A 12,281-nucleotide genomic window follows, 5' to 3' on the forward strand; every position below is an offset into this window, starting at 1 on the left:
GATGAAGAAGTTTCAGACAAAACTCTGGTCCGCGCTTCGAAATCTAATGCGGTTTCCCCAAAGTTCAAAATCAAGAGACGATTCATCATATCACAAGCTGATGATAGCTTTATGAGTACCAAAAGTATCACCTCTCAACCTTGTATATATTGGCATATGCATATTTTCGGCTTCTACTCTAAACAGGGCCTTGCTAGCAAACGTCATGAAATCTTTCAAAGTCTGGACAAACCAATGCAGGCTCAAATTCAACAGGAAGATGCAACATTTTCTTTTAGAAAAGAAATTCGATAAACCAAACCAGGCTGCGACATAAAGTGGGGGCCTGGAGCACTTGAGGTGCCAGAGCTCCTCTCTAGGCCTATGTATATATGCGATGCTAAAAGCCTAAGAGAAATTTGGGGCTTCACATCAGTTTTCTCAAGGGGTCCCCAACAGTATGTGTGATAACACTAATAGGATCATTCTAAGTCCTGTGTTACACTTGGGCCCAGGCGCAAACAAAGTTAGTGAGCTATTATGTATTCGGAATTGGGTGCAAGTTATGCATTGAAGCACAGTTTTTCCTCTCACATATTAATCAGTGATTCCCTGGAGGGCTTGGAAAGGGGAAAACATGCGGATTTATCATTTATTAAAACCATCGCTGATCATTATTCCATATGCGACCTTTAAAGCTCACAATCATTCATTCTATTTGCCATGATTCTCATCGTCCTTTGCATCTTGCGTCTACAGCTCATCATAGGCTGCCCTGTATGTGTTCAAAAAAGGCTTTATGAAATAAAACGTAAAAGAGACACACATTCTAAGTGCTTCCTAATGCATTGCAGCGTTTGGGGGATGCATTTCATTTATGTGAAATGTTTATTTTTGGGGATTTAGTAGGCAGTGTATCTATGGGGTGTGTCATATGATGACAAAATTAGGATGCTGTAGCCTGCTCAGTCTGTTTTCCACTCATCTGTAGCAGCATCCATCACAAACATGCCAGCAAGAGTAATTACTGAAAACTGGATAATTACATTTTGAAGACTAAGTAAATGTGGATTCTGCTGGTAAACATGCAGACGTAAGCCATTTTGTTCTTAAATGGTCACTCGCAAGGCAAGGTGCTCTGTCTGCACAACTCAGAGAGTGATATATAAGTATTGGACACAATTTCGATTGCCACACTTACTGGATTGAGAATTAGTGTGAAGAAAAGTTCCCCTCCCTGAATGCTTTTGTCCAGTTCCTTTGGTCCACCGGGATATTCCTTGTAGAAGATTGTATGAGTAAAGAGGCCACAGGTTTGCCGGGGCAAGACCTGAAAAAGAGAAATTGGCATATATATAAAAAGCCATATGAAGAGCACATCATAAACTAAATATAGATGCTAATGCATAGGATTCTTTTAGAAACAGTTCCTGATCACAAAAAGCTCCACTCCAACTTGGCAAGAGTGGCAAATCCATAATTGTGCCATAGATTCACTTTATTTCACTTGCCATTGTTCACTGCACCTTGAAGAACACAGAGTCAACAGTCTCTGCATTTTAAAGGCAGAATATAGTCATCAATAATGCAAACAGTGTTTCTTTTTTCTAAACACGGACCTGATTCTCAAAGGTAACTCACAATTGTGAGTACTTTTACTACTCTTCAGTATACACACACTGCACTTTTGAGGTAACTTGCCATTTTGTAGTAAGTTGCACTTTTATAGTAAGTCCAGCACTACTCATGGCCAACCACTGGTACTGTAACACCCTCCCATAGAAAATAATGGAGTTATGGAATCACTATAAAAGTGAGTTCATACAAAAGAACCTACTACAAAAGTGCAGTTTGTGAATACTGAAAAGTAGTGAAGTTACTAGAAAGTGTAAGTTACTGCAAAAGTGCAGCTTTTAAATAACATTTGGTGGTACTTGAGATGTCAGCAGTGATGTCACCAATGATGTCACTTAACATGTCATGAGTGATGTAAAATATGAGTTTATACGCAGTGCATCAAGGGGGACAGTAAGGTAGGTAAACTATAACTGGTTAATTTCAATGTTTATTATTTTAAATGTTAGTTTTTTCAAAGCAAGTATATATAGCCAAGTTTGTCCATGTGTTGCCATACTTCAATTTCTTGGAGATGATTGTCTGCCCTACTCGTTTTGGACACTCCCGGTCCTTGATCACAGGCTCCAGTGTGGCTTCACAGCTATACTCCTCTAGCATTCTTGTCAGCACGCTAATTACAAGCATTGTCCTCTGGTGGGCCTCTCTGGTGAGTCTCCACTGCATGCTTGGAATCGTAGTTCCAAGGGGTCAATTATTATAGCCTTATAGCCCGCCGTAGCGGGCTATACCGACTATTAAAGGCCCGCTGAATCGTTAAAGGCCTGAGCCGAAGGCGAGGGACTTTAACGAGACAGCGGGACTTTAATTGCGGTATAGCCTTGCTACAAAGGGCTATAAGGCTATTAGAACATTCTGCCACTAGAGGGAAGAATGTTCTAACAAATTAAACAAAGGGTTCTCAAAGCTCGAGGGGATATAAATCCCCTCGAGCTTCGAGAAGCCTTTGTACAACATTGGAATGTTGCTCTGCGGGCCTTTACTGGCCCGTAGAAGCAGGGAGCACTCCATTGTCTGCAATGGAGCTCCCAACATTCCAATGTTCTAATAAGTTTTAGTAGGTGTGTTACCATACTTCAATGTCTTGCATGATTAAAACTGGGTGTCTCAAAGTTAATTGCCAGAATTATTTTCTTGCTAATCTGCCGTTCCACTTGATTTGGCTGCACTCGATTCAGAGCCAAAGCGGACTCACAAGCCTGCTTCTGTAGTGGTGCAGTCTTGAACGGCAGGACCGCCCTGATATATCATATCCGAGTTTGTCCAAAAACCAAGACGCACTCACATGCAGATTCCATTGCTTATTTAAAGCTGAAGGTCTGGCATGCACTTGGAGGTTATTGTCTGCCTTGCGCGTTTCAGAACCTCCCGATCCTAGTCTCACCAGAGAGGCCCACAGGGGGGGCAATATGTGTAATTAGCGAGCTGAAAAGTGTGCTGTAGGAGTATAGCTCAGCCGTCGATGACTAATGAACTCAAAAATCTTACTTTTGACTCCCATCTTAATTCAATGGGCTCCACACCTGCCAACTTACAAAATAATTTCACTGTGTGAGGAGGGGGCGCGGCCTGGTGCCAAGCGCTTCTTAAGAGAGGGAGAGGATGTAGCCTTACAGCTAGAGCAGTCAACCTCGAAGTTGGAGAACTGGGTTTGAGTCTCGGCAGGGACGCTCAACATCCTGTGATTCTGGGCAAATCACTTAATCTCCCTGCGCCTAACAAAAATGAATGTTTCCTTGTGTAATGAAACTGGTGTGCTCATGTAAAGCACTCTGATACCCGATATCTTCGGGTCGAGTTCCCGTTATATAAAACTCTAAAACAAATGAAAAAAATAAGAGGCACTCTGCCCCTCACCAAGCCCCCCACTCCCCCTAAAAACAAAGCATCATAAAGGCGGTCACCGATGTCCTGGGGAGTTTTCACACCTTCTTATAGTCATCGGTTGCTTACAGCCACAGAAACCGAGCTTGAAATTAACTGTATACTGTGGTTTTCAGCTTGTGTTACTGCCACCATGTGATTTTGACTCCTCACCGGATGACTGTGTAAGGGAGTCGAAATCGAGTGGCGTACAGTGGCACAGTGGGTGTTAACAGATCTCGGATACTGACATTTAAGGGCCAGAGGAGTAGTGGGTGCATTCGCTGCCTAGAATCCTTGGCCAATCTAACCTAATATGCAGGTCAATGTTTAACCCCATGTTTTCCTACTAAGAAATAAATGATAGTTACGTTGTTTTAACAAGAAGCCAGCTACTTCAAGCTTCAAAGAAGCCACCTCTGTACTAAAAGCATTTTTTCAAGAAAGCTGCTCACAGGGTTTGACGCTTCTGCAGCTGAAAATGTACATCTCTCACTTTCACAAAAACTTGTAAAAAAAGTTTTTTTTCACAAACCCCAATACAATAGTAGGGTTACCTTAAATAGCAATATCTATGCTCAACAAATCATTCATTCTTTTCTAAGCTGTCATGAAAAAGTTATAAAAATATATGTTTATTTGGGGAAACAAGATGTCTGGCATGGTCTTGCGGTCTGCTTCTAGTTTTCCGCTGAGTTCTCACAGCATGAAGACTCACTGTGAAGACTCACTTTGAAGACTCACTGTGGCAAAGAAGAATGTTACTGTTCGTAGAAGTTTATGATAAACATAAAGTCTACAAAGTTTCCCAGATGTAAAAAAAATGTACGAGATTGCACTCGATAACTATTTAAATATATTATTAACGTTAATAATGACTGCAGATAGGAATTCAAAGGATAAACACAACGGCTTATATGAATTGAATGTGAACTTACATAAAAAAAAATATAATACTGTACTATAAGTAGTCTGCAAATAACGATAAAGTGGCTGCTACGAATCTTTGTGTGTAATGTGACAAATTAATAGTTCTGAACAATTTTATCTTTAGTGCCTGACACTCTGACAAGAATTTAAAAAATAAAAGACGCTTAATAATGCTGGGAACACTTAAATAGATTCAAATGTGTTGAGAGCCTATTATCTCTGAAAGCAGGCATCTTCTCACCGGCATACACCTCCTTCCTTCCTCTATCCTGAGATACATAAATCAGTCAAAAGAAAGACAATTCCCAACTATAAATCAGGCCATAACATTGAAATGAAGTTGTAGGTTTCAATTTAACTTCTGCCTACTTTACCAAATACGTTACAGCAGAACAGGGTTAAACCCACTAAAGTCGGAAGGACCTGGGTAATTATGTAGTACAAAAGGAAGGGGTCCCAGACAAAGAACAGATAATTCAAAATATGATGTAAGTGAAAGAAAAATATACAATTATTTCAAGAAGCAAAATTACTCGATGCAAAAAAGTTTAATTCAGATTTGCACATGTTACCTTATATTGGTTAGAACACATAACAATTTTTGTAGCAAGATGTTTTTGTATATGTGCCCACATACACAACGGGGAGGGGGTGAAGTGGGGGAAAGTGTCAAGGATAGGGTAGGATAGGAAGATAGTCTGAATCATTCAGTGACAAGTATTATTCACAATTCAAAAAATAGAGTGCATGTGGTTCCTTTTTCTGCTGATATTTAGATCTCCGGCCTTGTCCGCTTGGCTGCAGTTCACAGCATGCTTCCTAAGCATCTCCTGTCTGTCTCGCAGTGAGGAAGCGGTAGCAAGGTGAAGCCCGTGAGTGCCAAGCCCATCAGGCTGTCGGTGACTAGGACAGTAAACCTGATAATATGCCACAGACTGTACGCTCTCGGGACTTGTCCTCCATCCTAGGAAAGGATTGGTGTATGGACGGATACCACTGTTTGAGGCAGGAGCTGCACTGTCACTATCTCCATATGGGGTTTTGAATATGACAATATTTTAGGCTCTGGAACTTGATATCTTACCACAGTAGTAGGTTACCTCCACCAACCACAGTATTAACTTGTGGAGTGAATGAAAGATCTGTATGAAAGAGTATCCTCTAATATTTTACTCACTGAGATGTGGAAAGTGAGGTACACAGGCTCCTTAAAGACATTTCTGACCCTCAGGACATCTTAGTGCAAGATTGTCTGATTTAAGTCCATTCAAAAAACATTTATTTCATCGAATAGAGCAGCGACCTGTGCAGGTAAGAGTCGTGAGGCTGGGTGCGGGGTAGATCGACAGACGACGACAAGGGAAAATATATTATTTATTTAATTTTCCCTCGTGGTCGTCGGTCGAGTCCCCCCTAACTAGGCCTCACCGCTCTTACCTGCATGGGCCACACCTGATCAAATACAAAGCGCAGTCTAGGAATTCTGATGTTTTTCTGAGCTGTGAATAATTGTGCAACCCTCAACATACACTTGTAAATGTATTTGATGATGCTAAAGCACATGTGTCAGTGGAAGTATGTACATCCTAGACACTTATTATTCTGATTTTATTCGTTACAAGAGTGAATAGTTTATTAAAAACCTGGTTAATTCATTTTTATTTTTGCATTACTTTCCCTCAGTAAATTCATGTTAGTTTTGATCCAATATTTAATTTCTCAACAATTTTATGGCATTGTGTATTTACAAGTACCCATCTATAGGGACGCTTGTGTTTGCTCAGCAACTGAAGTGTGGTGGCTTGAGGACACTCTTTCCCAAGCCAGTTCTGCTTCTGTCAGGGCCCTTAAAAACGCCTACTGGACCTCCCTCTGACTGACCTTTAAGACACTCTTTCACTGATTAGCACTAATGGAAACAGAGTGCTGGAAATGCATTAACAGCCTTACTGAGAGACTGGCTCTAAATGGCAGGCGTAGGACATGAAGTGAAGGGAGGAGATGTAGAAACGTCAATCAGTGAAATTTAACAGGGCCATTAACCCCTTTAGTGCTGCGAACGTCCAACTGTCGTCGCGTGCACTACCTCGCTAGTGCTGCGCATGACCGTTGGACGTCCGAATCCCGTTAGCGCAATCGAACGTCCGCACTGGGGCGGAATGTTCGACGCGCTAAACGGGTTAAAAACATAAATAGCGAAATGCCAGCATACTTGAACTCCAGTCAAAGAACATTGGGGTCAACAGTTTATCAAACCTGATCATACCATATTAGAGACAGCCCGGAACTCTGAACTGCTAGTTACTCGGCGAAACAGTAATTTGTTTTTTGGGGTTACTTATTCAGATTTATGTAGCTTGCAGCTTCATCAGATAAGGATGCCGATTGAGCAATCACGACGGAGCACCGAGAACCACTTGTTGGATGCAGTGCCCCTGCAAAATGGCTGCTTGTGAGAGGCATGCCAGCCTATAATGAAGTGAAAGATATTATAGAATCATTTGGAAGAAACTGCAGGAAACCTGAAATAAATAGAGACAGAGCTTCCTATTAGTACCTTCTTCTTGGTTGAGATCACACTAAATCAGCAGAACAGACCATTCAACCTGTTATGCTGCATTTCCTTCCTTCGTTCCTTCTAGAATGAACTCAAAAAGTAACAGAATAAGTCTAATGTTGTTTTCCATTTTGATGAGAACTAAGCTAAGTTTGAAACTTTCCAGTCTCCACAGCCGGTGCAGAGACAGAATATTGAGTAAAAAATATTGAGCTGCAGAAAAATAGAGTCATTATTATTGTGGTTCAGAAATATAGATGGCAAGAATATCGTTGTCAAGAATATCAATTTAAGGAAAGAAATATTGATTTAAAAAATATCGTAGAATTTTTTTTGGTGCAAAAATATAGTTGTTATCGGGTTTTATTAATGTTATGTATTTTAGTATATATTTTATATTTATGTGATGTATGTTGTTTTGTATAAGAATTGTTTGTATTTTTAATATATGTACTAATTTTTTAGTAGTTATTGGTTTTTTTAAATATGAATTTTGCGTTTTTGATTACATTGTGGGTTTATAGGGGAATGGGGGGTAGAAATTTAATTATATTACATTTATTGATTATTTTTTTATTCATTATTATTTGTTTAATTGAGATGTTATAGTGCTAAATGTGTAAAGTAATTTATTATTAATTATTAATCAGTTGTTAATTCATTTTAATTAAGTAATTAGAAATTAATTATGGTAATTGTGTAAATAATTTTAGGTGAGTGTGTGTTTATAGGTCTAAACAGTGGGAAGTAATTTATTTTTAATTGATGATATAATAATTGGTTGGTCATTAATTTTAATTAATTCATAGGTAATTAATTATGGTAAATGTGTAATTAATTATAGGTGTGTGTTGTGGTTTTTAAAGGAGTAATGGTGAGAAGTAATGTGTGTTTAATTAATATATAGTTGTGAATTAATGTTAACTAATCGATAATTACTTTGGGCAATTGTTTATTTTTGTGTGTGTTGTTTTTACTTTTAAAGGGGTAAAGGGTGGGTACTAAATACCTTTTTTAATATTTATTAATTAGTTGCTAATAGTAATCGTTTTTAATTTAAAAATAGGTTTTAATTGTGTTTTATTATTTTATAGTTTACTTTAGGTGTGTGTTGTGGATATTATAGTGTTAACATTTATGTAGTCAGTTTGTTTATTAATATTTTTAATTGATTATTAATTATGTTAATTATGGAAATAAATGTAATTAAAAATGTTGAAGTGTTTTGTTATTGGTGTGATGTTGTAGGGTAGGAAAAAAAATCAATACATTTATGTTTTAATTAACATTTTTGTTTGTAAATATTTTCTATTTTAAAAGAATTCTTTTATATAAGTTTATCAATTATTTTATTTTATTTAATATTTGTAGCTTTTGGTATATGTAATTAATATTATAATATGTGTACTTTTATATGTTTAATATATTAGTTTTTTTTCTATATATTGTTTTTTTTATATTTTGTTTTCATTTTTCATATATATGTTTTTTAATTGTTTGTGTGTGAATAGTAATTGTTGTTTCTTTGCTATCCAACAATTTCCCTAATGTTGCACTCTCTGTAGTGGGAATAGTAATTTTTACCTCTCCTCTGTCCAGCACTTTCCCTACTGTTGCACTCACTGGAGTGGGAATAGTAATTTTTACCCCTCCGCTATCCAGCACTTTCTCTAATGTTGCACTCACTGGAGTGGGAATAGTAATTTTCACCCCTCCGCTATCCAGCACTTTCTCTACTGTTGCAATCACTACAGTTGGAATAGTAATTTTTACCTCACCGCTATCCAACACTTTCCTTACTGTTGCACTCACTGGAGTAGGAATAGTAATTGTTACCTTTCCACTATCCAGCACTTTCCCTACTGTTGCACTCACCGAAGTGGGTATAGTAATGTTTACCTCTGCTCTATCCAACACTTCTCCTAATGTTGCACTCTCTGGAGTGGGAATAGTCATTTTTACCTCTCCGCTCTCCAGCACTTTCCCTACTGTTGCACTCACTGGAGTGGGAATAGTAATGTTTACCCCTCCGCTATCCATCACTTTCTTTACTGTTGCACTCACTGGAGTGGGAATAGTAATTTTTACCCTTCCGCTATCCAGCACTTTCCCTGCTTTTGCGCTCACTACAGTTGAAATAGTAATTTTTACCTCTCTGCTATCCAACATTTTCCTTACTGTTGCACTCACTGGAGTAGGAATAGTAATTGTTACACCTCCACTATCCAGCACTTTCCCTACTGTTGCAGTCACCGAAGTGAGTATAGTAATGTTTACCTCTCCTCTATCCAACACGTATCCTACTGTTGCACTCAGTGGAGTGGAAATAGTATTTTTACCCTCTGCTATCCAACACTTTCCCTAATGTTGCACTCTCTGGAGTGGGAATAGTAATTTTTACCTCTCCGCTATCCAGCACTTTCCCTACTGTTGCACTCACCTGAGTGGGAATAGTAATTTTTACCTCTCCGCTATCCAGCACTTTCTCTACTGTTTCACTCACTGGAGTGGGAGTAGTAATTTTTACCCCTCCGCTATCCAGCACTTTCCCTACTGTTGCGCTCACTACAGTTGGAATACTAATTTTTACCTCTCCGCTATCCAACACTTTCCTTACTGTTGCACTCACTGGAGTAGGAATAGTAATTGTTAGCCCTCCACTATCCAGCACTTTCTCTACTGTTGCACTCGCCGAAGTGGGTATAGAAATGTTTACCTCTCCTCTATCCAACACTTATCCTACTGTTGCACTCAGTGGGAATAGTATTTTTACCCTCTGCTATCCAACACTTTCCCTACCGTTGCACTCTTTGGAGTGGGAATAGTCATTTTTACCCCTCCGCTATCCAACGCTTTCCCTACTATTGCACTCTTTGGAGTAGGAATAGTAAATTTTTTCCCCTCAGCTATCTAACACTTTCCTTACTGTTGCTCTCACTGGAGTTGGAATAGTAAATGTAATTTATCTGCTATCCAACACTTACCCTACTTTTGCACAAACAGGAGTGGGAATAGTTATTTTTACCCCTTTTCTATCCAACACTTTCCCTACTGTTGCACTGACTGTGTCTGAAATTTAAGTTTAAATATGTTTCTAATAGTTTAATGTTTTAATGTATTACAGATTTTAGCTTTTTGATATTTTAAATCATTAATATATATTTTATTTTTTATATTATGTTAAAATGTTAACATAAATTAAAAATAATAGTTTATTAATAGTTTATAGCAAATATATATATATATGTATAAATTATTGTTTGTGTGTTTATTTTTCTATTAAGTTTATTTATTATATTTTATTGAAATGTATATTAAATGTATTTTATTTTTGTTGATATTATGTATAATACTTAATATATTTAATATATATTATTTTATGTTATATTTTTTATAAAAATCGATATTTTATACTTCTACTGTTTCAACATCAATATTTTTAGTCAATATTTTTGTACTCACCTGTTTAAGTATAGGAGTCAATATTTTTGTTGTCTATATTTTTTACTCGATATTTTTAACATCGATATTTTGTCAGTGAACCTCCACAGCCCAAAAAGAAGTGTTTGTGTCTAATTGGCAAGAAAGAACTCAAACAAAAATCCACAAATGTTGCAGAAACTGTTCGCAACTTGAAACCTGTTCTTCTTTACATATACTGCATCCCAAGTAGCTTCCACCATTCCTAGCTTTGATAAACTTGTACACTGATTGATGAAGGGACCAGGACCTGATGATGCTTCATCACCAGGTAGTAGATCACAAAGGCTTCAGTGAGAGGAATGATACATTGACTTTCCAGTAATCTTCATTAGTATGAATCCTAGTCTTCCTCATCGCAGTCCTTACATACATGGGATGAACAATCACCAATCAAAAGTAAGACCAGGTGAGGGAGGATGGATGAGGTAAAAATATTCGGGACTTGATTTGTGAGGTTGTATTTGAACTGGTGGACCGTTTTGTTATAATTACACAGGAGTGGACTGCTAAACATTCTGAGAACTTTTGCCCTACCCTTCAAGTTTTTCATTGACAGATGTATCTCTTCATTAAAGAAATATTTTCTTTATTGACATTTATTTTATAGACATTAGTCTTACTGTGTAAAGATTTCAGGAGGAGGCACTTCCACTTTATGGCTTGTATAACCATAAAGTAGAAATATGTTTTGACTGTAGCATCAAAGTTAAATTACTGCTACATAAGTACTCATTCCTGGAACTCAAAAGTTCTCCTAGAGAGCTATGCATCAGATTCAATGAAAGAATTCGGAAACTATGTATGCATTTTAGTTTGAAATCCAGAAGGTACAAAAACTGTAGCTATGCAGAAGCGTCCAGAGGGCTGCAGCCGTCACTTGCCAAAATCTGTAGCCTTCGGCAGAGCAGACCTAGTGTTTGTAAGATAAGAACTGGGCAGTAGCGGCTCCTGGAGGGAGTACTGTGAGCTGTGGGACGGGGGAGGGCCAGGGTGGGGGTTAGAATACTCCGGCATACAGCTGAACAGAGGTAAGTAAAGAAATAAATAAATAAAACTAATTACATTGCGCACCCTGCAACGCAAAATGGCGATGCAGCGCGTGCAATGTAATTTGTTTCATTTATTTATTTCTGTACTTACCTCCGTTCGGCCATATGCCGGAGTTTACTACCCCCCACCCTGCCCCTCTCCAGCCCCACCGCCCCGCAGCACTCCCTCCAGGAGCTGCTACTGGAACTGGGATAAACACAGGGTATCTTTACGATAAACAAGCGGGGGAAATGCTCCTTCACAAAAGATTGAGAATCTAACAGCTTCGCAAGAAAGGCCATGATATTTGAGGATACATGCAATTTTGTTGTCAGTGGCAAGGGATCTTTAAAATGATGTCAGAAGTATATCCAGCAGAGTCGTGTTCTTTAACAGCAATCAAAGCTGAAAAGTAATGACAATTTTATGACCTGTTGGAGAGCCTCCGTTCCAGGCAAAAGAGCCACTATAGCACATTTTAGAAGGAAGCAAATTAAATCCTTGGATTTCGGAGGATACCAAAGCGGAAATCATACTAATCATTAAAAGGCAACACACTAACACACCTGAGGAGCATTTGACAGTGTATATCAGGGGACTGTGCTTTATTGGGAACGTGTACAGTAATTGCCTTAAAGACACACAGCACAATTTGTCTTGGACTCCATTAGGAGGCATGTGCTGTACAAATTCAGGTTCCATCAGAGTCAAAACACCATTTCAAAATGATGTTTTGAAGTGAAAAAGGAAATTGACTTTTTGGTATTTGTTCACCAATGAAGGCAAAAAGACACCACTCTCCTTG

General features: G+C 38.3%; 1 protein-coding gene across 1 annotated transcript in view; it reads right to left on the reverse strand.

Annotated features, from left to right (window-relative positions):
• LOC147728368 (bifunctional heparan sulfate N-deacetylase/N-sulfotransferase 3) overlaps nucleotides 1-12,281 on the reverse strand; it is a 554,824-nt gene that overhangs the window by 294,901 nt on the left and 247,642 nt on the right. Inside the window, exon 6 of the mRNA XM_086963275.1 lies at nucleotides 1,181-1,309. Coding sequence (XP_086819401.1) covers nucleotides 1,181-1,309 — 129 coding nt within the window. The remainder of the gene's footprint in view (nucleotides 1-1,180; nucleotides 1,310-12,281) is intronic.

Source organism: Lissotriton vulgaris, chromosome 3_1, assembly GCF_964263255.1.
Source record: "Lissotriton vulgaris chromosome 3_1, aLisVul1.2, whole genome shotgun sequence".
Taxonomy (NCBI): Eukaryota; Metazoa; Chordata; class Amphibia; order Caudata; family Salamandridae; genus Lissotriton; species Lissotriton vulgaris.